Raw genomic sequence first — 27,548 nt, 5'->3', positions numbered from 1 at the left:
CACGATTAATTTTTTGCACATTGCTCCTTTATTAGAAATTAATGAGAAATTATTTCAACACCTGAAGACCAAACTACAGCCTAAGATTCCATAGACTCAAGATTTTTGACATTCTGGAATGAGCTTTCTGTAACATATATCCTTTCTGTGGCACGAAGGCATCATTCTTTTTGTATTAAGCACTTGTTATGTTCCAGTTGTGAGCATTCTTCCTGTGACGGGGTCACTCAGTCCTCATTGTCCTACATGGCAGATGCTTTTATTTGACTCATTTTATAAACAAGGAGCGGTGCTAAGTGCTGGGGTTCCCAGTTGACCCAGAGAGTGGGGTCCACCAGGCCTTTCCCTGTTCCTTCTGTGCCCCCTTGGTTTGGGAGTTCCATTTAGGCTGAGACTGGGAAGGATTGGGGGCAGCCACCTGGGCTGGCTCTGTAATTCCTCTAACCCCAGGCCCGGGAGGCAGCTGGGAGGGGCCTTTTCTCACCTCTCCATCTTAAGGCCTGTGATTTATTGCAGCAGAAACTTGGGGTGTGCCTCCCTCTCCATGCCCCTGGAGCAGGAAGGTTTCTGTCATTTCTCTTTCCTGTGTGACAGCTCCCTCTCCCTCCCTTTCAGAGCCTAATACCCCACACCCCGGGGCTCAGGGGGATGGGAGACCCTGTCCTGGAAGAAGCCCCTGGGAGAGAGCCACCCCCGGCCTGTCTGCGTGTGGGCCCGGCTGCTGTTCGCACTCTGTGTCTGAGAATGCAGGCTTGAGCTGCAGGGCAGCATGAGGGCCCTTCCTGCGGTGTGATTCGATTTGTGAAGGCCCTCACCCACCCACCAGTCTGCCACAGTGCCTGCAGTTCCATAACTAGAGCATTTTCCTGTTGTGCCAAGGATTGCCCTCTTACACTACGGGAAAGCAGTGTGGCTTAGTGGCAAGTATGTGGCTTGGGTACTTGACAATCCTGGTTGTATCATGGGCTAGTTGGGTGATTTGAGGGGCATTTCCTCCAAGTCTCAGGTTTCTCCATCTGTAAAATGAAGCAAATGATCCTTACTTCTAATGTTCCTGTAAGGAGCAGAGCTGATGAGTGGAAAACATACATTAATAGCACAGTGAACGGTAGCTGATGTTACTCCTGTGTCCCTTAACGGGAGAATCTGTGAGACTCACCTAGAAAGGGGGCATCAGGGCACCAGCAGACCAATCTGTGCCCACTTCATCTCCAGGGCTCTCTTTTCCCATCCTGCCTGTCTGCTGTTTCTCACCTACCACTATCCCCCACACATTCTTTGCTCTAAAATGAACATAACCAGAACTTCCTCACCTCTGTGCCCTTGCTCATGATTAAGAGCATGCTCTACATGAATGATTCACAATGTGTGGTCCCCAGACTACCAGCATCAGCATTACCAGGGAACCTAGGGGTGGGGCCTGGAAATCTGTGTGTTTTAACAAGCCTTCTATGCCATTCTGATGCAGCGAAAGTTTGAGAACACTATTCTGTATTACAGCAACATCCTGCTCGAGCTTGAATCCCCTCTGGGCCACTCACTAACCCACTAACTGGGACCTTGGGCAACTCCCTTAATTTCTCTGAGCTTCAGTTTCTTCATATATAAAATAGGAATAATAATAGTTCCTGCCTCACAGGGTTGTTGTGAGAATTAAATGAGATAATCCTTAAAAAGTGCTTAACTCAGTGCCTAAAATGTTGTCAATGTTCAGTAAAGATTAGACATTATTTTTATCATCATCACCATTATTCTATATTATGTGAATATATATGTAATATATATATGTGAATATATATTTAGAATATATATGTATGTGAATAAATATATAGACTATTTATATATTCTATATTCCTGGGACCCTCCCCCTACATATTATATAAGTGATATAATTCCCCATGTTGAATGTCCTCCAAAGAGTCTTTCTTGATCACTTGCCTTTGAGCCCATGTGGCTTGTATTTGTCTGTGTTCTCAGTGAACTGCCCAGGTTCTGCCTGCCAGGTGTGCCCTGCAGCATTCCGCTCCAGTTCATGGCATCTGAGCAGCTACTTGGGCACTGTACAATAAATGTTGGTCTGAAACGCCACTTACCAAGACCCGGTCTGCCTATGGGCTTCCTCACTCTGGCTTTCTCTGTCACTTGCCACATTCTCTAAGTTGAAACTGTCTCCAGCCTCTGTGTCTTTCACGGTCTCAAGGAGAATGTCATCAGAATCCACGCTTAGTTATCTGGAAATTTTATTCTTTGCACCTTGTCATTGTTATTTCCTATCCTTGCTTCACCAATTCCGCTTGAATAAGTCTCTACCATGGAAGCATTTTCTTGAATCTTCTCTCAAGCCTCGCAAGGTTGGGATTGCAGTCTTCCTGTTGTAGTTGATGGAACTGAAGCCCCAAACCTACAGCTTCTACATGGCAACATTTGGTGGTGACCCAGAGCATTTGGTTCCAGAGCTTAGGCACTTTCTACTGCTCCATCTGTCCAATGATGACAGAATAAGCATTTCATGTTTTCAACGCTGGTAGCTCTCTGAATTCCTGAATGTTGGTCTGAGGCTGACCATTCACGGACCTTCTGCTGCACACGCATGCTCAGTCATGTCCGACTCTGCAACCCCATGAACTGTAGCCCGCTAGACTCCTCCGTCCATGGGATTCCCCAGGCAAGAATACTGGAGTGGGTTGCCATTTTATTCTTCAGGGGATCTTCCTCACCCAGGGGTCAATCCCACGTCTCTTGCATTGGCAGGTGGATCCTTTACCACTGAGCCACCTGGGAAGCATACGCATATCTTCTGGGACAGCCTGAATTTGACCTTCCTTCCCTGCCTTTCAGTTTCAGATCTGTTCGGCTGCTAAAGAACGACCCAGTTAACTTCCAGAAGTTCCCCTACACTAACGAGGATGAGGCCTGGAAGACCTACCTTGAAAACCCCCTGACGGCGGCCACAAAGGCCATGATGAGAGTCAATGGAGACGACGACAGCGTTGCGGCCCTGAGCTTCCTCTACGATTACTACATGGTATGTCCGCCTCTGGGCACGCCACCCCCAACTGGACATGCGTCTTCGCTTTCAGGCTTCATGGCTCTCCAGCTCACTCTGACTACCGCGACCCTTCATCACGTTCTTTCACACCTCTGGGCCTTTGCACATGCTGGTCCCTCTGCCTGGCACACTCCCCTCTCCCCTGGCGAAACCCTGCTCTCAGCTTTAAGTTACCACATTCATTCCCTGAAGGCGGGGAAGGCTTTCTGGGCTTTCCCATTCTGTGCCTCCTCTGGGCACCCTCATCAAGTACCATCATTTTCCTTGACGCTGTCTTCAGAAACTTGCTGTTTGTGCATTTATTCCTCCATCTCACCTATGACACTGAGCTCCTGGAGGGCAGGAACCATGTCATGATCATGACTGAGCCCCCAGTACCCGACACTGCCTGCCACACAGTGCTCAATATGTATTGATTGAATGGATCAGTTCCTTGGCCACACACACCACAGCGATTACCTCTAACCCACCATCTTCTTTCTGCCCCTGTCCCTTAGGTCATCCCAGTTGCCCTGTCGTCCCCACCTGCCCATTCCAGCCCCACCTCCTAGAACATGCCTTCTGCTCTTGAGTCCATTCATTTCCTTCAGGGCCCTTCCCAAGGCCCGCCTTCTCTTAGAAGCCCTCCCCGCATATCACCCCTCCCTCTCCTGAGTGTCTCACTGTCATTCATACCCTTGCTGCCAACATGCGCCTTGTGCCACTTCCTGACATCCCATCTTTTATTCTCTAATTGTTTCTGGGGCCTTGACTTTGAGACCGTCAGTTCCTAAGAACAGAGATTAGGCCTCTCACATATGAGAGGTGTGCTTAAACCTATTAGTAACCACAAGTCCGTAACACACATGACATCACCCCCTTCCAGTGCCTTTGCCAGACACTGCTGATGGACTGCAACCTGTATTCTCACTGAAGGTACATGAGACCACGAAGTCTTTTCAGCCTAGTAACTCCAGACCCCCTACCCATCTGTCTGAATTGTCATATGGCAGCAAACTTTCTTGCTATCCCTGTGTTGGGTTATTGCTGCTAGAGACTTTTCCGGATTGGAGGCTGGGGACATGAATAGCTGATTGTTGTGATAACTGAACCTGAAGTTGAAGATTTAAAGCCACCTTGTAAATAAACCTTCAAATTCATTGGCCCAAGAAGTAGTTTATTCTACACAAAGGAAGGCAAACTCTGCAAATTCAGAGACCAAGTTGGGAGAAGTGGTCTCAGATACAAAAAAAGCCCCAAATTATGTCTCTGGCTTTTGGTTCTCATCTAGAAGTGGTATGGCTGCCCTCCCTTCTCCCAGCAGACTGATGATGGAAAAGAAATTTGAGTTGACTGTCTCAGCCTGGGGACCTGGTATGAGCCAGAATTCCAGGTCTGAGCTTAAACTCCAGCCTGGGATGTATCGCTTGAGACTGGGCCATAAAATAAAATCTAACAGTATCTCCTCTGGGCAAGAGTCCATTCCCAGGGCCAGGATGGTGGGGCCAGGCTCCGAAGGTGCCACTTGTAGTGGTTTATTGCAAGAGCGTCCCGGGGAGATACTCCCGCCCGCCTCTCCCTTCCCAGAGCACATTCGGTCAGAGGGGCAATGCAGATAGTAAGAGCGTGGTCTGACGGTGTGGAAAGAGCACCAAGCTGGGAGTCGGAGACCTGTTCCTACCACAAGCTGGCCATGTGGCTTGGGCAGTACAGTCCTAAAGGTGACCACTTACCGTTTCTTACTGAATGCTGGACACTGTGCCAGGCACCTTTCCTCACGCTCTCCCACCGGTGTGATTAAGAACCCAGGCGCTGATGTCGCTAGACTTAGTCGGACACCTTGTTCTGCCTTTGTTAGCTTTAGGGAGAAATGACCCAAGTTCTCTAAGATGCAACAATGTTATAATTATGATCATGAGAGGGCACATTTACATAGTGCCCTCCACGTGCCAGGTGCTAGTCTAAGCATAACAACAATCCCAAGGGTTGGTATTACTATTATTCCTGTCGTAGAGATGACGACAATCAGGTGCAGAAAGGTTGAGGGACTTGCCCAAGGTCACACAGCCAATATGTAGCAGATCTAAGAACTGTACCCAAGAAATCTGGATTCACAGTCCGTGCTCCTAATCACTAAGCTGACAGAGCCTCTCTGGACTTCGGTTTTCCTCACGCCTGTAATGGGGTAACATTAGCAGACATCACAGAGTGGTTGTAGAGATTAAGTGAGAGCGGACAGAGAAGCCACTTAGCACAGGGCCCAGTGCACAGGAAGTACTCCATTACAACCAGTGAGCATTCTCTTTATCCATAAATCTTCACAACCCACTCGAGGGAGGGATAGTCATCCCCCACTTGACATATGAAGAAGCTGAATCTCAGAAAAGCACAGTCATTTATCCAGAGTCACACAGCACTTTTAAGTGGTAAAGCTAGAACTTAAGCTGGGCCTGCCTGACTCCAAATTCCATGATTCCTAAGTGCTAATCTCAGGGTGCTTCTTCTCACTCTGTAACTTGGGGCTCGACTAAATGGTCTGCTAACTCAAAGGACTGGCAGGTTTTCTCCCAATGACCAAGGTTGCTCCCCTGTGTGGCTAGGTCCCCTGGAGGGGATTGAGGCTCATGACAGTCAGATCTAACCCAACAGCCACACATAAATCCTTTCTTCCTTTCTTCTCAGGGCCCCAAGGAGAAGCGGCTACTGTCCTCCAGCACTGGGTGCCGGAATGACCAAGGCAAGAGGTGAGGCTCACCCTCACCACCATCCCTGCCCTTCTGCCCCTCCCTCCCCTCTCTCCCACCTCACCTCGGGGCCCCTTATCCACTGGGCGCAGGAGGCACAATGCCAGTACTAGGGTCCACAGTACCCTTGTGCTTAGTTGCTCAGTTATGTCCAGCTCTACAACACTATTGTCCATGGGGATTCTCCAGGCAAGAAATACTGGAGTGGGGTTACCATGCCCTCTTCCAGGGGATCTTCCCAACCCAGAAATTGAACCCAGGTCTCCCACATTGCGGGTAGATTCTTTACCGTCTGAGCCACCAGGGAAGTCCATGGTACCCTTAGGGGCCCACAGAAGTATTTTATCTATTTTAAAATCAGAAGAAAACGATGTAATCCAACCTGGGTTGTATTTATATTTATACTGAGGATTGTAAAAGGTTTTTTAAACTATTTTTTATGGAGGAAGGGATCTATGATCGCCAAAGAGACGGGCCCACAGAGTCACAGTGAGACCCTGCTTGAGTGTGCGCGCGCACACACACGCACACACATGTGCCTGCAGGCCACGTGGCTAGAGTTTACTAAAAACAAACTTCAAAGCCACAGTGGTGGAAAAGCCCTGCTGGAAGCTTTTCTGTCCTAGCTTCAAAACCCTCCCTGGAGCCTCAAGGGGAGGGGACACCTCTGTTCCCATATTTCTTTCCCTTGGCTCTCTTAGGCCTCTGCCTGGCACTGGTGCCTTGGGGCATGGATGTTCCTTTTCTTATAGAGAGCAGCCCAGGCCATACTCATGGCCAGATGGGCACTGGGAGGATACTGCCCCCCTTTCTCTACATTTCCTTACCCTCAGTAGGCAGGGCTTCTGCTGGGAAACCTTCCTTCTGGGCCTCTCTCTTCCTTCCAGAAAGCCCAAACTGCTAAGGCAGGCATTGAGGCATTTGCGGCTGGCTCAGGGCCCTCTACTGCTACAAACGTGGGTTTTTGTGCATGACATTTTCCTCAAAACTAATTTTTTTAAATGTTGTTAGCTTTTCTGATTGTAAAATAATACCTACTTGTTATAAAGTATTCAAATTCTATAGAAATGTATAAAGTAAAAAAGGACGGAAGGGGAGGCAGGAGGAATGAATTGGTAGATTATGTGATGTATTTGTTCATTTGAAGAAAATTGTTTATAGGTGTATGACAATTTTAGGGAAATTATGAATAAATAAGTAGAAAATTCTAAAATGAGGAAGCTCAAGTTAATATCATAACTCCAATAGCAACAGAGGTTGTTCTAAGGAAACTTATCATAGTAAAATACTTGACCAGCCAGCAAACAATATTTGTGTAGTTATAACAACTAAACTGTCTATTGTTGAAACTATTTTTAAATTTAGTTTACTTTTTAAAAGCAAATTTGATGTAGTAATAAAATAAATACCCATATTGAGGCTGGCCCTTGAGAATCAGAAGCATGGTGGTGGGAATGGAAGACTGGCACAATGACGGGAGGGTGCCCACTGATGATAGAATCATCTTATAATAAGGTCTGTGTGCTCACTCAGCGTCTCTGATTCTGCGACTCTGGGTCTCAGGTGTGAAAATAGTTTATCCGGCTCTTTTGACAAAGTAAGGACTGCATGCAAAAATTCTTTGGATTCTGTACAATGAAATGCATTAACGACACTTATTTTTGCTCAAAAATATAAAGTAAAAAAGTAAAAGTTGCTCGCAATTCTACTTTCTTGTTTCCCTTAATAGTTTGGGGTATATCCTTCCAGACCTTTTTCTCAATGTACACTAACTGTACTCACAAATACCCACTCTTGCCCTCATCAGGAATGACTCAGTACAGTTATTTTACAGTACAGTACAGTACAGTGGGGACATTTGACTCTGGATAAGGAATGAATAAACTTTCAGTTTTTAAATTACCAAGTACTGTAATGGGTAAAGCAGGCATTTGCCCCCTGAACCTTGATCCTGTACCTGGTTCCTCCCTGCTTCTCCCTGTGACACGTTGGGCCCACTGCAGTATCTCATTTCAGGCATGTTGGGAAGACCTAACGTTACCTTGGATTAAAAAAGTCAATATGTCAGTGTGATGGTCACCCTGCAATCCAGCCAAGGACCCCCTCTAGGCTCAGAGAAAAGAGGTGTACCCACCTACCCCTCCTCTCTCTCCTCAGGTACTACCACGGCATGGAATATGAGATGGACCTCACCCCCCTTGAAAGTCCCACGCACCTCATGAAATTCCTGACAGAGAATGTGTCTGGAACCCCAGAGTACCCGGATGTGCTCAAGAAGAATAACCTAATGAGCGTGGAGGGGGCTGCACCCACACCGGGCAAGGCAGCTCTCCTCCCTGCAGGCCCCAGCAAGCTAGAAACCAGCTCTGTGGACAGCTACCTGCTGCCCACCAGCGATGTATATGATAATGGCTCCCTCAGCTCCTTGTTTGAGAGCATTCACGGGGTGCCTCCCACACAGCGCTGGCAGCCTGACAGCACCTTCAAAGATGACCCACAGGAGGTGAGGGCCCCCCCACACCCCTCGAGTATCCCTGGGTACATGCATGTACAGAAGGAGAGAAGACAGTGAGGCAGTCAGAGCTTTGGAATCACTGGGAGGAAGAGTCCTTGAGCTGAGGCAGGGCCACCATGTACTTTTGTCCAGGTTGTGCACTGTACAACCTTCACATTTGTATGTAGTGGCCCTGGGTTGAGGTTCCAGTGGAACTGAATGTGAGCATTTATTTTCTCTGGATTGTGTTTCTCTGCAGTCTCTACTCTTCCCAGATATCCTGAAAACATCCCCAGAACCCCCGGGTCCAGAGGACTATCCCAACCCCAAGAGGTAAGTTAGCTTCTCTGGACCCTTGACCCCTGGGCAGTGGGCAGGGGACTGCAGACAGAGCTGCACACTGTCCCCAGAGCAAACATCATCACCAAATGAAAAGAGAGAAGTGAAGGCATGTAAAAGAAAAGAGTGACTTCTACATCCCTTTCCTAGATTATGACAAGCAGCTCAGAACTCAGCACCTTGTTAGAAAACCAAGGTTCCATTGTGTCCTGGTCTCCCTGTAACTTGGTCACCCCTCAGAGCTCTCTCGTTTCCATTATTCGTTATTCAGGAGGATTGTGCCTCAACAAAGCCATTAAATAGAAACCCCGAAAACGGGAAATGGAGGCCCTGGGAAGTAGAGTGATTTAGTGAGGTCACGTGGTAAATCCATAGCAGAGCCTCAGGCTTCCTGCCCCACTGTCCTCTGGGATGTTCCATCCAGCCTGGGAGCCTAGCCTCACTGTCCTCTCCCACCTCCCCGCAGTGACTTTGAGTACACCCTGGGCTCCCCCAAAGCCATCCACATCAAATCGGGCGAGTCACCCATGGCCTACCTCAACAAGGGCCAGTTCTACCCTGTCACCCTGCGGACACCAGCAGGCGGCAAGGGCCTTGCCTTGTCCTCCAACAAGGTCAAGGTACGTTGGCCACCCTGGGACTGCTTGGGAAGCAGGAGGGGTGATCGGGTCAGCCCTGCCTGCCAGGGCCTCCAGGGAGAGGGTGCTGTTAGAGGACTGCCCATTGCCAGGGAAGGGGGGCAGCCCAGCCAAAGAGCAGGGCCGCCTGACCTCAGCTCTGGGAAAGGATGAGGCTGCCTGAGCCTCTCCTAAGGCAGGGGGTCACGGTGACCGCTATGCTTGCAGAGTGTGGTGATGGTGGTCTTCGACAATGAGAAGGGCCCGGTCGAACAGCTGCGCTTCTGGAAGCACTGGCATTCACGGCAGCCCACTGCCAAGCAGCGGGTCATCGACGTGGGTGAGAGCCTGCTCACACTTTCCACCCCAGTGTCTCTCTCTCTGACTCTGTGTCTCACACCTCTCATACACGTACACACACACACTCCGATCAGGCCTTTCTTGCTGTCCCCCTTATCCCCACCCCCTTCTGACCTTTGCAGGGCTTACTTCTGACTCCAGCCGCCTGCCTGGCCCCTGTCTCCAGGTCATAAGCTGTGGGGTTTGCAGGGATTTGCATGTTGACTGGAAGCAGTGACCTCTTTTCTTTGTTGTTTTGGGATAAACAAGGCTCTGGGGACCCCAGGAGTACCACATAAACAGACCCCTGGGGTGCTGACTGGCCTGTCCCCATCAGGGGTCGTGGCCAATTGAGACACAAATGCTTGAGATAACCGTGCAGGCAACGGGTGAGCTGGAAGCTGGAAGCACAGTGCCGGGGCAGCTCTGCTTTGGAAGCTGGAAACTTTGTGCTTTGTCGGTGGGCAGGGAGCTGGGGAAGGCCTTCTGTGTGTGCCGCCAGTCCCGGCCCTGAGACGGGTGGGAGGCACAGCCCATCCTCAGATCTCCAGGCCCTGTCTCTGTCACTCTCGTCCTGGCTGTGTGACCTGTGTCACCTCCCCTTCCTGAGCCTCAGTTTCTTCAACTGTCACCTGGGAAAATACCAGCTGCCCCATCTGCCTGCCGTGCAATTTCTGCCTTGGAGCTACTTGTGCTAGAGAACATGATACAAATAGGAATGATTCAGTGACTTCTCTGAGAGGCCAGATGGCACAGTGGTTAGGAGCCTGGGCTCAGGAGCCGGAGAGAACGGACCTCTAGACCTTGCTCTACCTTTTATTAGCTGTGGCCAGACTTCTCTGAGCCTTGTTCTCCTCATGTGTAAGCTGAATATTCATAGCATTGCTATGAGGATTAACTGAGGGCTTGCCATATTTTCAGTGTATAGTAGTACTATTGTTTATTTAATGTTACAAGTTCAGTACTGGTAGTACTGATTTTACTATGGCTATGACTACCACTATGACTGCAGTTACCATTTTACCTGGGAGATCTCCTAAATCACAGTCCCACTGAAAAGAATAAGCTCCACCCCAAAACCATGAGGGCCCTGGCCTAGTTGGCAAAGTTAAGGAGTCTCTCTGGGGTTTGGGCAGATCTCCTTCCCAGGCTGGACCTCAGTTTTTCCATCCATAGCCCAGGGCACAGTGAGTAACTTCCTCCCTAGTTTGAAGCATGGTTCTTGGGGGAGAGGGTCCAAGTCCCTGCCAAGAACGGGGCCCAGCCCCTAATGACCTCTCCCCATGGTGCCCCCAAATCACTTGTCTCCTGACTCTCCTCTGGTCTCCTGTGGTTTCAGCCGACTGCAAAGAAAACTTCAACACTGTCCAGCACATTGAGGAGGTGGCGTATAATGCACTGTCCTTTGTGTGGAATGTCCACGAGGAGGCCAAGGTCAGTGCTGGGGGTATGGCCGGGATGGGGCTGGGCTGCCAGCAAGTCCCAGGACAGGGGCTTGCCTGTCCCTAGGATTGTGGTAGCTGCTCCAGTGAGGCACCAGGGAGGAGGCAGGATATGCGGGTGAAGGAAAAACACAGGCTCTAAGGTAGAGTGGCCGGGCCCTTATCCCACCTCCGTGACCTTGGACAAGTGCCTGAGCTGAAAATTGGGAGTGTAACCTTAGCGTGAACGGATAGGTTGGCATGAGGCTCAGGTGAGATAAGAGAAAGGTAGGGCACAGCCTGGCGCAGAAGTGGTGGCTGTTGTTATTAGTCCAATCCACCTGTTTGCCAGATGGGAAAACTGAGTCTTGTGCAAGCCATACAGCAAGCTGCTGCTTGGGTTTCCTGACACGTGGGCCAGTGCAGAGTGTTGCAGGAGAAGTGCTGTGGAGTCTGGTAGGTGAAGCCTGAAGCCCGTTACCTCCCTCATGGAGCCCGTAGGAAGAGAAGAGCAGTCTGCCCCCCAGAGTTGAGGTGAAGATCCGAGGAGACCATGCAGGACGGAGCAACGGGCACTGTGTGTGCCAAGCCCGTCGGAGAGGCCTGAGAAATGGAGCCTCTGGCGATATTTTTTTCATACCAATGATGAAGCCACGTAGTGCTTGAGAGCAGCCTCACACTTGCCTGTGCTGCCGGGTCCCTCTGTGTCTTGGTCTTTCGTTTGGACAGGTGGTATTGTGGAAAGGGCACTAGTCAGAGAGTCAGGGGCTGGGTGACCTTGGGCCTGTCCCTTCACCTGCCTGGGCCAGGCTTACCCCATCAGACCAAGTTTGGGTCAGGCTCATGGCAAAGGCCCTTCTGGCCTGGGGAAGCTGGGAAGCTTATCCCTGCCTCCCCGCCTCCCCTCATGGGGCGGTCCAGGCTGCCCAGAGAAAACCAAGGTGAAGGAGCTCTGAAAACAGCAAAGAGAGGCACAAAGGCAAGGGATTATTATTATTCAAACAGACACCCGGGAGTGGGGAGGAGCTGGGGCCTCCAATTCAGGGAGTGGGGGAAGAGTTTCGTGGGAAGGGAGAGGTGGGTTTCGGTGGGGATTTTCTCACAGCCTCTTAAGCCCCCAGGCTTGGGTCTTTGTCAGGTGTGGGCTGGGTGGGCGCGGCATCAGGGCTGAGCTGGCTGAGGGGGAGGTATGTCTGGCATGCACCTGGGGGCCTGGCCCCCCTGCAGCCAGGGAAGGAAGGGGGTCTGCTCCAACACCATCCCACCCCGACTTGTTCAAGTCAGGATCATTTCCAAAGCAAGCATCCCAAGGAATAGGAGCCAGCCTGGAGTGGGGTTTGGCCTGGTGTCCCACGGAGAAGCCAGCAGTAGGCAGTCAGTAAGTGAGCTTGCCAAGAGATGTCCAGCTAAGACTGACCCCAGGCTGCCATCAGCTGGACACAGGCTTCTGGTTGAGACTCTCTCTGTCCCACTCACAACAACAGTTACAAAATGTCCAAGCCCCCTAGGTATTCTACCACCCTCACAGCCACAGGAGGTAGGTTTAATTGTCCCCACTTTACAGATAGAGAAACTGAGGCTCTGTGAGGTTCAAGGACTTATCCAAAGCCACATGGCTTGAGGGGCAGAGTCTGAGTGGTCCCACGTCCAAGCTCATTCCTCTCTGCCACCCTGCCCAACTCCCTGTGGAAGCATTAGCAAGTCACATGCATGCTCAGAGCCTCCATCTCCTCAGCTGTAAAACAGGGGTGACTGGTTCAGCTATGGCTAGGGCTGGTTGTTCAGGTGCACAGGGGCATACCACCCTTCTGTGGCCCTGGGCAGGGCCAGCAGGAAAGTATCTTCTGGAGCTGGCGGGGAGGGGATTTGGGCCCTTCTCTACCTTCTTGCTCTGAGTTGCAAAAAAAAAAAAATGAGGCTCTGGATTTTAAATTCCTAAAGGACCCTTAATCTCCCTCCCAGGCCCTTGACCCTTTGGGCTGCCCGTGGCAACCTAGTGGGAGCTGCACTGTCCACTGCTGACACCCTGAGCTCAAATTCCGGGTCCCTTACATGCTCCTGGTGTCGCCCTCGGACAGCGGCCTTCTCGGAGCATGGGTTCTCCCTGGAAAAGAGAGGCGGTGAGGTCTGCCTTCCAGGGGCGTTGTGGAGTTAAGGGTGCCCACCAGGCGCCCAGTGGGCGCCACAGTATTCGGGGCGGCTGTGGGGCCGCAGGTCTGGTGACCCGGGCCGGCGGTTTAGCGAGCTCGCGCCTCTGTCCGCAGGTGTTTGTTGGCGTCAACTGCCTCAGCACAGACTTCTCCTCACAGAAGGGGGTGAAGGGAGTCCCCCTGAACCTGCAGATCGACACCTATGACTGCGGCTCCGGCACCGAGCGCCTGGTGCACCGTGCTGTCTGCCAGATCAAGATCTTCTGTGACAAGGTGGCTGGGCGGGCCCTCTGCGGGGCCCTGGGCGGGAGGGCCAGCCCGGCCCGCGTCCCCCCAGCCCCCCGGGCGCGCTGTCCCTGCCTCTTGCTCTCTGAGTGTCTCCGCCGTTGTGTGCTTGTCGTTCGTCTGTCCTGCTCTGTGTGTGTGTCTTGTCCCTGCTCAGCCCTTCCTCTTTCTGCACATCTCTTTCTAGGTCTCTGTACAAAGCTCTCCAGGTCTCTTCTCCTCTGTGTCTTTTTCACGTTTCTCTTTCTTCTTGCCTCTGAGTTCCTTTCTCTTTTCTCTGTTTTCTCTGTTCCTCTCTCCCCGCACCTCTCTGTCTCCCTCGGTTTCTTCTTTCTCCGCCTCTCTGTCTCTCTCTCTCTCCCAAGGCTTTGCTGACCTCAGACAGGGCTGGGCTGTGCTGGGCCGGCCTGAGTGCTGGGACCTTCCCATTTCCTGATCTCACCCTGGGAAGAAAGCAACCCCGGAAGTCCCATAGTTGAGAGTAAAAGCAGCCAGTCCTCCCGAGACCATTGGTGACCCCCGTCCCCCTCTCTCCCACAGGGAGCAGAAAGGAAGATGCGGGATGATGAGCGGAAGCAGTTCCGGAGGAAGGTCAAGTGCCCCGACTCCAGCAACAGTGGTCAGTGGGCCTGGGCTGGGCTGGGTTGGTGTGAAGGGGAGAGGAGACTAAAGGGCAGAGGGCAGAGGTCAGAGGGCAGAGGCATGAACAGAGGGACCTCAAGGCACAGTGCCTTCCTTTTCCCATCAGGCATCAAGGGCTCCCTGCTAGCCGGCTTCAGGGGCAATGAGACCACCTACCTGCGGCCTGAGGCAGACCTGGAGACCCCGCCGGTGCTGTTCATCCCCAACGTGCACTTCTCCAGCCTGCAGCGTCCTGGAGGGGTGAGGGTCTTGGGCTGAGAGACGCTCTGGGCCTCTGGGTGGGGTCGTCTTAGCAGAGACCGGCAGGGAGCAACCTGCCACTTAGCAGGACAGGCCAAGTTAGAGGTTGATAGGTCCTGACATCACCAAGATGGAAATATCTTTATTGAATCCCAGGGGACTCAAAAAATGCATATATGGTCATATAAGTTCAGGGACCTTTTCTACTGAAGAGTGTTCTTGAAGAAATGAACTTATACCCATTGAAATGTTCACTCTTGGAGCACACGCTGGAGGTTTCTAATGTCCGAGCCCCAGGTGAGGCTGCAGCCGTGTCAGAGCTGGGTGGATAATAGTCGCCCCAGCAATGCTTGTGAGGCTCACTTTGCACTAGGCGCTGCTCTTAGCGCCTTCCATGCGTCCTGTCCTTAACCCTCATCACCTCCTTATGAAGTCGGTCATGTCCTTCTCCCTGGATTCACAGGGTGGAAATTGAGGCATTGAGACCAAAATTACACAGGCTGTGGCAGAGCCAGGACTGGAGCCCAGGCAACCTGGCTTCAGAGACTGCCCGTTGCCACAGGCTACACCACCTCTGAAGACAGGGAGCCGCTCACCAAGCACCTTGACCGGCCAGCCATTTGCTGCGTCGTCTTGTTTCTCTGTCACGGGCATCATTTGAGGTAGAGGCTGTTATCCCCATTTTTCCAGACAAGGTCACACAACAAGTCAGCGGCAGAATCAAGATCCCAGAGCCTGCCTCTTAGTTTGCTTCCATATTACACAATTTGACCATTTCCACCCACTGAGCGCCCTACCGTTTAGGTGGGCATGTTTACAGAAATGGCCATCAGTTTACAAAGGCGTTGAGTGCATTGACTTCGAACAGTGAGACAGCTTATGGGGCAGCCAGCCCTGATGTCAGCCTTGGCACACATCTAAAGCCTCTCTATGTCCACCACACCCCCTTCTCTGCCCTGAAGCGGTTCTGTGGCCCCCATAGCTCAGGAGGCTGCATTAACCTGCTCTCTCCCTGCCAACCAGAGACCTCAAGTAGGGAGATGCCCACTTGAGGGATGGAAGCCTCCCTGGCCAGGCTGACAGCTCTCCTGTGGGAGGAAGAAGTGGGGGACCCGTCCTTGTACCTGTGAGCCTGAGAGAGGGGACCCGTGGAGCGGAAAGTCCCGGTTCTGCCTCCTGGGGGGTTGCCCTGGAGACGGCCCTCTCGGGGCCTGGGTGTCTTACCCCGCAGGACCAGGGATGGCTGCACCAGATGGGCAGTGCCAGATATACAGGAGGGCTCAACAAGACTGCCTCTTCCCCCTTCCACTCGCTTTACCTCAGCTCCAACTACCTAGTGTACCAGCTAGGGGCCAGCCTGCAGTCCCAGCCCTGCTGAGTGTGCTGAGACTCGCTGATTCGGCCGCCATCCCTTTAGCGCCTCGTATGTTCACCGAGTCCTGACTCATCCAACTTGGGCTTGGTGCTTCCTTTCAACTCAAGGTCTCAGCTCACTTGAGGGGACTTATCTGAGGAGAATGAGCTGGAAAGGCAATAGAACTGCCTCCCCCCGCAGCCCCCCACAAAGATTGTTTGTCCCAGAAAGCCTCCAGCAGCTGAGGGCTTGCCTTGCCTTCCCGTGTGTGTGTGTGTGTGTGTGATGGCAAACGTCTCTCTCTTCCTTGCAGGCAGTGCTCTCAGCGGGACATGGCAGCTCCAACAGGTACGGAGAGAAGCAGCCAAGGGCCTCGCCTCCCTCCTGCCTCCGCTCGGTTGCTCCCAGCCTGCCCTTCCCTTTGCTGTCCCCCAGGCCAGAGGCTGGGCCCAGAGGAAGCAGCGGGAACACTCTGCCCCCAGCCCCCAAGCTAGACTCATGCTCCTTTCTCACTGAAACTGCCCGAGTTTTTATGGGTTTGTTTTATTTGAAAAGTTGGCAAATCTTTGGCGAGACACCTGCTTGTAAAACGGGAAAGAAAAAGCCTCCGAGATGGCGGTGCAGATTTGGAGCGCGAGGAGGGCAGCTGTGCGGGAGGATGCAGGGGAAACCACCCTGCGCCCCACCCCAGCAGACTCCAAGAGGCCCCGGGTGGGGCCAGGCCCTCGGTCTTCAGCCCAGAATGGGCCTCCGCATCCTTCCTTCTGTCAGCTACAGTCGCTTCACTGCTTTCAGCCTCAGCTAGAAATCTGTCAGAGGAGGAGAATGGGCTCATGAGGATGAGGCAGATATGAGAGGCGGCATGGAATACAACCTCTGTAAACAGGAAAGCACTTCATGAAGATCATGTATTGTTGGTATCAGTCTCTTCCTTATAAAAGGAAGTACTTTCAAAAGCTGCTCTCCCACCAAATTATGTCACTTATCACCTCACAACAACCCCAGTGAGTCAAGCAAGCAGGGGTTATTGCTTCACTTTATAAACAAGGAAACTGAGGCTCAGAGAAGTGAAGTGATTTGCCAAAGGTCACACAGCTATGAGGCTTCCCTCATAGCTTGGTCGGTAAAGAATCTGCCTGCAACGCAGGAGACCCCGGTTTGATTCCTGGGTCAGGAAGATCCCCATGGAGAAGGGATAGGCCACCCACTCCAGTGTTCTTGGGCTTCCCTGTGGCTCAGTGGGTAAAGAATCTGCCTGGTAAAGAATCCACCTGTAATGCGGGTCCCTGGGTTGGGAAGATTCCCTGGAGAAGGGAAGGGCTACCCACTCTAGTATCCTGGCCTGGAGAATTCCATGGACTATATAGTCCATGGGATCACAAAGAGTTGGACACGACTGAGCAACTTTCACTCACACAGCTATTAGGTAGCAGAGGCAAGCTGAAACCTACATCTGACCTACTCCAAAATCCACAAGCTTCCCTCCTTCCACTGACTCACATCCAACTTGATTCTTTCAAAAAGGAATAATGTTGATGATGAAACAGTAGTCCATACTTATCGAGGCCCCACTGCACATCGCAGTGTTCTAAAAGCAGTGTGCATTATCTCCAACTGCACAACTTTAGGAAGCACCCCATTATAGACAAGGACCCTCAGAAACTGTCACCCAGCCAGGGAGGGGCAGGGCTGGGATGTGAACCCATACAGGCCAGCTCCAGAATCTGCTGCTTTACCTCTGTCCCACAGCTTTGCGCCCACCCTCTTAGGGTCTTCTTTACCTCTGGGGCCCGTCAGCCTCTGGGATCCCCCCAGGTTCCTCACAGGCCTCTCCCTGCCCTCCCCACAGGCTATCTCTGAAGCGTACCTGCTCGCCCTTCACGGAGGAGTTTGAGCCTCTGCCCTCCAAACAGGCCAAGGAAGATGATCTGCAGAGAGGTAGCCTCCCGCCCACCCCATTCGTCCTCCGAGCCCACCCCTGCCCCAGCTCCCGATGAGGCCTCCCCAAAGCCTCCACCTGGTCCTGGTCCAGGCAGCCAGGGCCGTACCTGCCCCAGCGGGGAGGGCCTGAGGGATTCTTTACTCTCTAGGGCTGAGGCTAGGCCAGGATTTGAGAGAGGGGTGGACAGCCACGGAGCTGGAGGGCTTCTGCCTGGTCTGACCTTGTTGGACGTGGGTGTCCTGGGGCAGCCGTAAGGCAATAGGCTTGTGGTGTTGGGCAGTCTCCCCACTTTGTCTAATAGGGGGAGGAGTGGGTGGGCTTTCCATACCTGGCATTCTGGCTTTGACACAGTAAATCTGTGACTTCCTGGGAGAGAGGGACTGGAGCTAACCATCAAGAAGAAACCAACCACCAACTTAGATCAAAAGCTTCTAGCAACCTTGAACTGAGCCTTGCACCCTGCTGCCTACAACTCTGAAATAATGAGTGGAGCTGCTTCCATTTTCCATCTGGATAAGATGGGGCTTAGTGGTGTTAAAAGAACTTCTTCAAGGTCACAGAGCTGGCAGGTGGCAGGGCAGGGATTCAAACCTGCCAGAATCAGCAGTGTCTGAGCAAGTGTGGGGATCTACAGAGCCAGGTGGGGTGTTTGCCAGCTGGGTACAGACCCTCAGCAAGGATTTGCTCTTTTTGCAGAAATTGGTCTTAGGTTAACCCCCTAGATGTCCCCTTGTACCTCTAAAAGCCACCCCTTTGCTTCTCAGTTCTGCTGTACGTGCGGAGGGAGACTGAGGAGGTATTTGACGCCCTCATGTTGAAGACCCCGGACCTGAAGGGGCTGAGGAGTGCGGTAAGAGGCCTAGCGGACCCCGCCCTGCCCTGGCCGCACCCCACTCTGCACTCCCATCTCCCCACCATTCTTCACCATCCAGTTCTGAATTCCCACAGGAAGACTCCAGGAAGGAATATTCTGGAACGTTGGCTTTCTGCTGGCCCACCCATCCCACCCCATCTGAAGGCACCTGTGGGGCCTGGCTGTGGGATAGGGGTGTGGGGAGGTGTGCCTCTGAGATGTTATCTCCCAGCCAGACCCTTGGCTCCACCCGGGGAGCCACACACACCATAAATCCTGCTTAATCTGATGCCTGCTGTCTGACAGGCCAGAGCTTTTTGTTGGCTTTGCAAACCTGTTTCTGTTTTAATGGGAATGAAACCCCAAAAGGCCAGGCCCCAAAGATACTCTTTTTTTTTTTTTCTTTCCCAGAGGGCCTCATTTCTCCAGCTTGTGGTTGGCCAGGGAGGCCCTGGCTAGGGCAGCTGAAGGTGGTGTCTGGGCAAGGAGGCCTTCCCCAGCCCCACAAACTGCCCGAGAGTGGGTGAAATAGCCCTAAAGAAAACCCACAGCAGCTCTGTGGTTCAGCTAAAAACTGAGCAAACGCAGCCTCCCCCGGGGCAGCTGTGCCGACGGGTTGAACCACGCAGAAAAGCCAGGTGGTTCTAACATGTCAGGCTGGGGAAGGAAAATGAATGAAATAACATAGTTACCTTTTATTGAAGACCCACTATGTGTCAGGCATCCTGTCAGGCATGCTGCACTTGCTAGCTTACTGCATTGATTTAACAACCCTGAAAAGTGGGTGCTGCTAATGACCTTCTCATTTCCCATAAGGAAATAGTCTCCCAGAGGTCAGGTGACGTGCCAAGGTTACTAGAAGTGACAGAGTTGAGGCTCCAACTCAAGCTCTCTCCACTCTGCTGTGTTACCCTAGTCTCTTCACTGCGTCAGCCCTGCTTGGCCCCAGGCCCAGGAAGCTGGGCTCACAAGAGGCCATTAACGTCACTAGAATATAGACTCCAGGTCTTTGGGTTGGACAGTACCTTAAGGAGTCAGCTCCCCATCCGGTGCCCAAACTCTGTCCTCAGTAACACTTCCAAGTGGATGCCCACTCCTGACTGTATGCGTCAAAGATGAAGGGGCTCACTGCCTGTGGGGCAGCCAGACAAAGCGGTTGTCTGCACAATATATAGTTGGAAAGTTCCTAAATTCTTGCTTAGACTGACTCAAGACCTTCCTGAGAGCGTCTAGCCACATTGCCATTACAATAAGTAATCTGAGAACTTTTCTTGCCTGGAGCAATCTCTGTCAGGGCAGAGACCAGCTGAGGGGCCGAAGCTCCTCTTCTTTAGGAAAGAGAGGAAAGGCCCAGAGAGGAGGACCTGAACCTAAAGCCTGTGACCTGCGCTTCCCCGCGGCTCCACGGCAGCCAGCCGTCCTAACCAGCGCCATCTGACCCCACTCACCCCAGGGACGGTGCTGGGCTGGGACCTTGACCTAACCGTCTCAGTTCCTGTACAGAAGCAACTGTGTGTACATTTCCATCATGACCCATTTTACAAAGGAGGAAACTGAGGCTCAGCGAAGTAAGGGGACTTTTTCAGAGTTCTGCAACCCCAGGTGGTGGAGCCGGGACCAGACCAGTTCTGTCTGCCCCACAGGAAGCGTCAGAGCTCTGGGGACACATGGGCCAATTGGCTGGGTGAGCTCAGACAGGCCGCTGAGGCCTCTGAGCTGCAGTCTCCTCTCTGGTAGACTAAGCTTCCAGCGTGCTGGGGTGTGATGAGGGCAGGAAAGCTGGGCTCCAGGCTAGGCCTTGGGCACACACCATGTCTTCTCCAAGCTCAGCGTCCTCACCCATCAAATAGGGTAAATAATTCCTGCTAGGAAGGGTAAGCGGGTCATCTCCCTACCCCTCACAACAAGACTGGAGCATCCTCATTGCTCCACTTCTGAAATAATAATGACCGTTTATCAAGTACTGACATCTATTTAGTACATAGAGGAGCTGTCCTAAGTGTTATACGCAGACTGGTTCATTTAATTCTTTCAGTGACGCTATGAGCTAGGCCTATTTTCACCTCCAGGATTGGTTTGCACAACTGGTCAGCCTGCTGTGAATAGGGAGCCCTCAGCACTGGAACAATCTGGATGTCTGGCCATGGCAAGGATTGAGGGGAAATGGTGGACACCCTTTGGGATAGTTTACAAGCATAAAACATACTATTTGTCAACAGTTTGTTGTGATGTGGGAAAGCTTATAATATACAATTATAAGTAAAACTGTCTATGTGGGATATAAAAATACCTGTATACATGGCCAAAAGGCAGGAAGGAATACACTCAGATGCTATTAGTGTGTATCTCTGGGACACAGGATTATGGATGATTATCATTTTCTTCGTTGTATTTTTCTACAATCTGGGTATATATTTTATGATCAGGAAATTAAAAGCCATCATGTAAAAGACTGCTGTAAATTTAGTTTTTGGCAGCAAGCAGTGAATCCCCTGCCCTTCTCTTCCAGATCTCTGAGAAGTATGGGTTCCCTGAAGAGAATATTTACAAAGTCTACAAGAAATGCAAGCGAGGGTAAGTGCCCAGCACAGCTCTCGCTCCTCAACCCCCCTCCCCGTCCCTGCGCCTTTCCCTCTAAAGCGTTGGCTCAGGGAGCTCCCAGCAGGTCCACTCTGCCTGGCAGAGGCCCGCGGCTCAGGGCTGAGCTGTGCTTGTACTTGGCTTTGTGGAGAGGTGGAGGTGAGGTGGAGATGGGGTGGAGAACACATGGTCAGGCCAAGGCCACCCGCAGAGACCAGGCACTGGTCACTGTTGGGAAGGAGAGGAAGGGGAGGGTCTTCTCAGGTGGAGAGGGACACGCAGGGCCACGTGTCAGAAGTAACCCAGGTAACCCAGGCATTTGACCATAATGGTGATGATGATAGTGACTGTCATTTACTTGACCACCTGCCCACCATGTGCCAGATACTGAGTTAAGTTTCTCTCATTTCACCCTCGCGGCCACACCATGAGATAGATACCTTTCTGCACATTTCACAGAGAGAGAATTGAGGCTCAGAGGTGCCAAGCAGCATAGAGAGGGCAGGAGCAGTGGATAAAGGCACAGTGGCGGGAGGCCCAGCAGAGTTGCTCACAAGAAGGAAATGCAGGCGATGAGTCTGGGACAGGAGTTGTGATTGGACTTTGTGTTGAGGGCACCCACCCAGGGAGGCTCCATAGGCTTCCTCCACTTTCAAGTCTGGATGAAGCTATACATTTCAGGGGGCAAGCAATGCCTCCCGTGTCCCATGGGCTCTGGGGCATTAGGGCTAGGGACCACGGTAGCCTTGCTCTCTGCCCAGGAGATCTCTCCTCAGCAGGGGTGGTATGGGGGGTGAAGTTGGAGGTCCATGTGGTGACCACCTTCCCAGGCTTCCACCCGGCTTCAGAGCCAGTGAACCCGGCCTCTGCAGCCCTTGCTGCCTCGGTCACTTCGCCAGGCCAGCAAGGAGGCCCCTGTGCAGTGAGGAACGGTGACTGCCACCCCCTGCGGAGAGGATCCCAAACCAGGGCCTTGAGAACCAGCCCACCTCATCCCCACCCACAGCTCCGGACACCCTAAGGCTCACTTCTGCTACTCTCCCTGGCTGTCCCTGGAAGGTGCTCAGGCTTTGCCCCGTGGCAGTTGTCCGTGGCTCTCCTTTTGAAGGACTGCAAACTGAGGCAGGTTTTGTACTCAAGCTGAGGCCCCAATCCAGTCAGGCCCGGGGGCCACCTCCTTCCTTACAGGCTGGCTTCCCTCATTCCGGCCCCCCTGCCGCCCCCTCCCCTTTGGCTCCCACCCAGCCTCCCTCCCAGAGAAGGGCTGGGACGGGGGGAGGTGGGCAGCCCTGCAGCCCCTGGGAAAGGATCCTTTGGTTTTGGTTGTACGTGTGTCTAGGGTTCTTTGTGTGTGTGTGTGTTTTTCCTTCCGAGTTTCGGTCTCAAACTGGGAACCGGAGCTCACACGCTCTCCGGAGCGGAAGCCACCTCATTGCGGAGGGCAGGCTCTGCTGTGCCCAGACAGGCCCAGCCCCACTTCCCCTTTGGTGCCAGTGCCCACACCCCCTGGCTGCCACCCCACCTGCCGCCACTGGCCTCTCTTACAGATCCCACTTTAGGCTGTGCGGACGGGCTGGGAAATGCCTTTGTGTCAGGTTCAGGCTGGATGCGGGTGGGGGCTGGTGCACACAGAGATGCCCCACAGCCCCAGTGGCTGAGTTGCATAGTCTTTCCCTTAAGCCCCAACTGGATATTTCAACCATAATTATAATAACTTCCATTTGTGGAGTACTTCCTACTTGCCAGATGCTGGGTTAAGGAACCCCCAAGGCTTGTCTCATTGACCCTTAGAATTTGCTGTTTCTACAGATGAGAAAACAGGGGTTCAGGGTAGTCCCTGGGTGATAGAGTGAGTACCTGGCAGAAGGAATCCTGGCCTGTCTAAAACCCATGCACGCACCCACTATTTTATCTTGCTTCCTTCTTGTTCCTCTAACCGCTAAGCAATGTGCAAATAAAGCTTGTGGCCAAGCCAGCGGATTTATTTTCCCAGCCCCATAGCCCAGGGCATCACCCAGCGGCCCTTCAGAAGCACCCACACCCCTTACACGCCCCAACCACGAAAACCCCAGGCATAGGATCGTCTGAGATGCCTAAATGAGAAGACTCCCCCAAAAGTCTGTTGGGAGAGCAGGGGCCAGGCTCATTAGCTGCCTCCCTCATCTTTGGAGCAGGCTATTGTCATCACTGGCCTCATTTATTTTCACAGAACCTTCCAGAAAGTCCTTTGGACAAAGGTAGATACAATCAGCTTTACAAGCACCACTGAGTGCTTGAAAGATTAACAAATTCATTGTTTTTGCTGGCACCTGGCCAGGGGTTCTCTGTGAACCAGGACAGAAGACAGCCTGAAGCTGGCAAGTGACAGAAGGCCCACATTCTGGGACAAGTCCCTGCCTCCAGGGCCCGGTTGTCATTGACCCCTGAGGGGGAGAGGTCTGGGGGCCTGTCTGGGACCCCTTGTGTGTGGGAGTGCACTCTGGGCCTGCTGGGAGGCCCTGCTTTAGAGGTTGGCGCATGCAGGGCCCTGAGTGCCCGGCACCTAGAAGCGCTGAATAAATGCCACTATTGGAAACTAAGAAAAGCCCCAACACTGACAGAGCGCTCGCCCCTCCAGCCCCTGGTCTCCTCTGACCTGTCTGCAGCCCGCATCCTCCAGACCAAGATGCCTCCGTGAAATGAAGGCACTGCACCCAGGACCCAAGAAAGCCAGATCTTAGAATTAGATGCTGGCAGTCAGCACCCAGGCCTCGGAGCCTGAGCCCAGACCTCCTTCCAGAGAGCAGCAGCTGCTCAAGGCTGCCGCAGAGACGACTGGACACAGGCCACAGGCTTCAGCTTCCCTGTCTCCATTGCCTCTCCTGATCCAGGGGGTTCAGAGAGGACAAGGTCATGCTTCTCCTGGGATCCTCGGGAAGCAGATGGCTGGCTATCACCACTCCTGCCCAACTCAGACCATCTTGCCTGATCTTGAACTCTCCCCCAGCCCTGGATTTTACCTTCCTTTTATATGCCCCTTCCTAGCTTGTATTTATAGGGTTTTGTTGTTATTTTTCTTAAAAAAATGCAGTGGAATGAGACAAAAATCCAGATTCCAGTTCTGCCATTTCTTAGCTGTGCGACCCCCCAGGCAAATGAGTGCTCAGCTTCCCCATCTGTGAACTGGAGTAATACGGTTATCAGGATTCATTCTCCCAGGCCCTACTAGATTTGAAACTCCTGGAGGGAGGGACCTGGGATCTCTGTGTGTGGGCCCTTGTTTTTGTTTGGAACAAGGCCTTGCACTTGGCAAGACCTCAGCAGATGCTGGTGAAGTGAATGAGGGGAAACACCCACCCCCATCACAAAAGGGAAGCTGCCCTGTGCAGGTCAAGTCACAGCCTGGCGAGTCCTTCACGGGGGAGGCGGCTCCTGGAGGGATGCCCTTGGCTACACTATGGCCTTGACCCCTTCAGAGGGCATAGCCCTGGAGGCTCTGTCCCTCCCAGGTTGGCCCAGGTCTTGGTCTGAAGAATGTGAGGGGGAGAGGGCCATGCCCCTCAAATCCACAATGGCATCTCTGAGATGTCAGCTTGCTAGGGTGGAACTGAGGGGCCCCGTGGGCACTGGCTTGGGGATCACGCAGGCACCCCGGGGCAACATGTTGAACCCACCCCTCCCAGGCCCACCGCCACACCGCCTGCACTGGAGCTCACACTCCGCATCCAAGTGAGCAGCCTGGCCGGTACCTAAGGAGCGCCGCATCTTCCCCACATCTGTGTGTTATTTGCTCACAAGTGTCCACACTTACTGTGTGTGAAGAGGGGCAATCTGGTGCAGTAGGCGGCGGGTGGCCGCCAGCAAGTCCGAGTTTGAGTTGGGCTTGTCCCCTGGGGAATTGTGTCCCCTCCTGGTAAAGAGGGACAGTGAATGCCCCTCTGTGTGGGCTGTTTTGAGGGTCAGAGAGCAAGTCCAAGAGGCGCCGGAAGTGCTGGGGGCCCCCAGATGGTCACCGTTTCTGTCACCCTTTACTCAGAGTCCCTGTGGGGGAAGAGGCCTTTCACCCCCTAAGCACACTTCGTCTCTCCTCTTCCAGAATCCTGGTCAACATGGACAACAACATCATTCGGCATTACAGCAACCATGTCGCCTTCCTGCTGGACATGGGGGAGCTCGACGGCAAGATTCAGATCATCCTTAAGGAGCTGTGAGCCCTGAGCATCCACACCCACAGGCCTCTTGACGTGGGCTCCGGGGAGGGGAGCCAGCTGGGCGGTGGCCCCGAGCCACACACGACCTCTCCTCAGGCCCCAGCGCTGTTACTTGAACGTCTTCCCTGAGTGAAGAGGCCCTGGACCCACAGACCCACAGACATCAAGGGCCGGAGGGGGCCTGGGAGGGGTCCTGATCTGAAGCCCCACCTTATGCTTGAATCTACTCTCCGGGCTTCCGGCCAGCGCCTGCCCAGCCAGACGACGTCGTGTCCGTTAACAAGCCCAGCGGCCTGTTTGCTCCTCCTCGGACCTTCTCCCCAGCCCATCTCCCTCAAGCTGCCCATTCAGGTTGGGGACGCCAGCCCTGTCTCCCCAAGCTGACTTGACCCTTGGACCCATTCTTGACTCTTCCGTCAACCTCAGACCAATGAGTTCTCACCCTTTGGTCACTGAGTTAACTGTCAAACACTTGATTTTCCAGTGCAAATGACTTTTAAAAAGACAGTGCAGTGGACACACTCTCCACATAGACTTACTTCCTCAACACAGGTTGGAGATCAGAGCTGATCGCCTGGAAGAAAGTGGCCTCTGTGTGGAACAACCTCCATCCCCACTCACTGTTGTATACATTTCTTATTTACAATTTTCATTTATGTTATATATATATAAGTATATATTGTATATATAAGCAACATTTTATATTTTTCATGGATTCATTTTTATCATTTCAAAAAATGTGTATTTCACATTTCTTGGATTATTTTTTTAGCTGTTATTCAGTTATGTATTTTGTATACTCATATGCTGTTTAGTAATAAAATTCTCCATATGTATTACTTCAAATGTCACACTAGTTCCTCTTGTGAGAGTCTTCCAGAAGGAAAGGAGGGTGAAAGTAAACAAGGCCTCTCTCCTCTATCCTGTGAGGAGTTTCCTTGGACTTGAAGGATGGTGGTCAGTGCTGGGTCCTGGTGAACCAGAGGTGCCACCCTGCAAGGCCGAGGGTCCTGATTCCCATCGTGAGCCCTGTGAGGCCTGTCCTGTCTGGTCCCAGAGGCAGACGTCACCACCTCAGGATCACTGACTCTGGAGACGAAAGGGGCCTAGGATGCCCTTGCTGAGGACCTCACAGCGGGGCAGTGGACAGAGCCCAGGACCCACGCTTTCCTGCCAGCTGTGCCCCATGCTCTCCACCAACTCACTTTTCCTGGAGCTGGCTCCTGCCTGCTCACAGACTCAATCGTGCCCTCTCCCCCCAGCTCTGCAGTCAGTGACGTCAGTATGTTGGAGAGACTGTTTACACCACAGGAATTGACAGGTGCTACAAATCAGTCTTCATTTTCCCTGGAGAATAGGACAAATCAGAGCATCCTTCCTTCCTCCCTCCCTCCCTCCCTCCCTTCCTTCCAGCTTACCCACGCACTCCCCCTCTAGTCCTCAACTTCTTTGGCTGTAAAATGAGGGGCATGCTCTACCTGCGTCATCAGGTAGCTGTCATCTTTTAGAGCCCCAGGGCTCACTGGTGGGTCTCAAACCCCCCACGATGTGGGGCAGGGGACAGCAGGCAGTCCTTGGGTGTCCTCCCCAGACTTCAGTTACAGCTGCTCTGCGTTTTCTTCATGTTCATGATAGATTTCTCATATTAATTTTTGTCTGAACTAAACTTAAAAAGTTTGAAAACATGGATGTCTCCAAGGGCCTTCCAGCTCTGACAGCCAATCCAGAGTCCTAATTCCCAATGCTCTGGGGCCAGGACTCAGGTCAGGCCAGGTAGGCCCAGCTCTAGCCAGAGAGCTCAGTAATCAAGCCAAATCATTGTCCAGTGTGATGCTTTTTGAAATTAAGGCCAAAAAAAAAAAAAAGATAAAATATCAAAACTTTGAAGGGATTATCAGTATTGCAGATGTTTTCCTTTGGCCTCAGACTCCAGTACCGCTTCCCCAGCACCGCCGGAGGGACCCCGTGAAGCGCCCAGACTGCTCAGCCCACTCCAGGCCTTGCTGCTGCCACGACATCACCATGAGGGTGAAAGCACAGAGTGTGTGGTGTCAGCATGCTGACAGGCAGGCCAGAGGTGCTCAGCATCTGTTCCTTTTCTTCCGGAACCACCGGAAGCAGGAAGGTGGTCTTCTCAACCTTGATTGCACCTTGGAGTTCATCACCCCGGCAGCTTTTATCCCTGCTGCCCGGATTGCACCCTGCAGCAACTATATCAGAATTTCCAGGATTGGGGCCAGACCTGAGTACCTTCAAAGCACCCCCCCCCAACCCCCGCCAAATACTACAATGTGCACTCAGGGTCGAGAACCACTGCTTTAAAGAGGTTT

At 52.5% G+C, this 27,548-nt stretch overlaps 1 protein-coding gene across 1 annotated transcript in view; it reads left to right on the top strand.

The window, feature by feature from the left end:
* GRHL3 (grainyhead like transcription factor 3) overlaps positions 1-25,484 on the top strand; it is a 32,518-nt gene extending 7,034 nt beyond the window's left edge. The window contains exons 2-16 of the mRNA XM_081586751.1: positions 2,839-3,025; positions 5,711-5,772; positions 7,930-8,275; positions 8,526-8,599; positions 9,072-9,225; positions 9,451-9,562; positions 10,901-10,995; positions 13,247-13,405; positions 13,958-14,036; positions 14,166-14,299; positions 15,967-16,001; positions 17,503-17,591; positions 18,360-18,445; positions 20,958-21,022; positions 25,104-25,484. Of these exons, the coding sequence (XP_081442877.1) occupies positions 2,839-3,025; positions 5,711-5,772; positions 7,930-8,275; positions 8,526-8,599; positions 9,072-9,225; positions 9,451-9,562; positions 10,901-10,995; positions 13,247-13,405; positions 13,958-14,036; positions 14,166-14,299; positions 15,967-16,001; positions 17,503-17,591; positions 18,360-18,445; positions 20,958-21,022; positions 25,104-25,218 (1,792 nt within the window). The 3' untranslated portion in view covers positions 25,219-25,484. The remainder of the gene's footprint in view (positions 1-2,838; positions 3,026-5,710; positions 5,773-7,929; positions 8,276-8,525; positions 8,600-9,071; positions 9,226-9,450; positions 9,563-10,900; positions 10,996-13,246; positions 13,406-13,957; positions 14,037-14,165; positions 14,300-15,966; positions 16,002-17,502; positions 17,592-18,359; positions 18,446-20,957; positions 21,023-25,103) is intronic.
* Positions 25,485-27,548: the final 2,064 nt, after the last annotated feature.

This window comes from Giraffa tippelskirchi, chromosome 3, assembly GCF_054371585.1.
Source record: "Giraffa tippelskirchi isolate mGirTip1 chromosome 3, T2T-mGirTip1v1.2.pri, whole genome shotgun sequence".
NCBI classification, from domain to species: domain Eukaryota; kingdom Metazoa; phylum Chordata; class Mammalia; order Artiodactyla; family Giraffidae; genus Giraffa; species Giraffa tippelskirchi.
The sequence above is the reverse complement of the archived record's forward strand: the minus strand, read 5'-3'. Positions and strand labels throughout refer to the sequence as shown.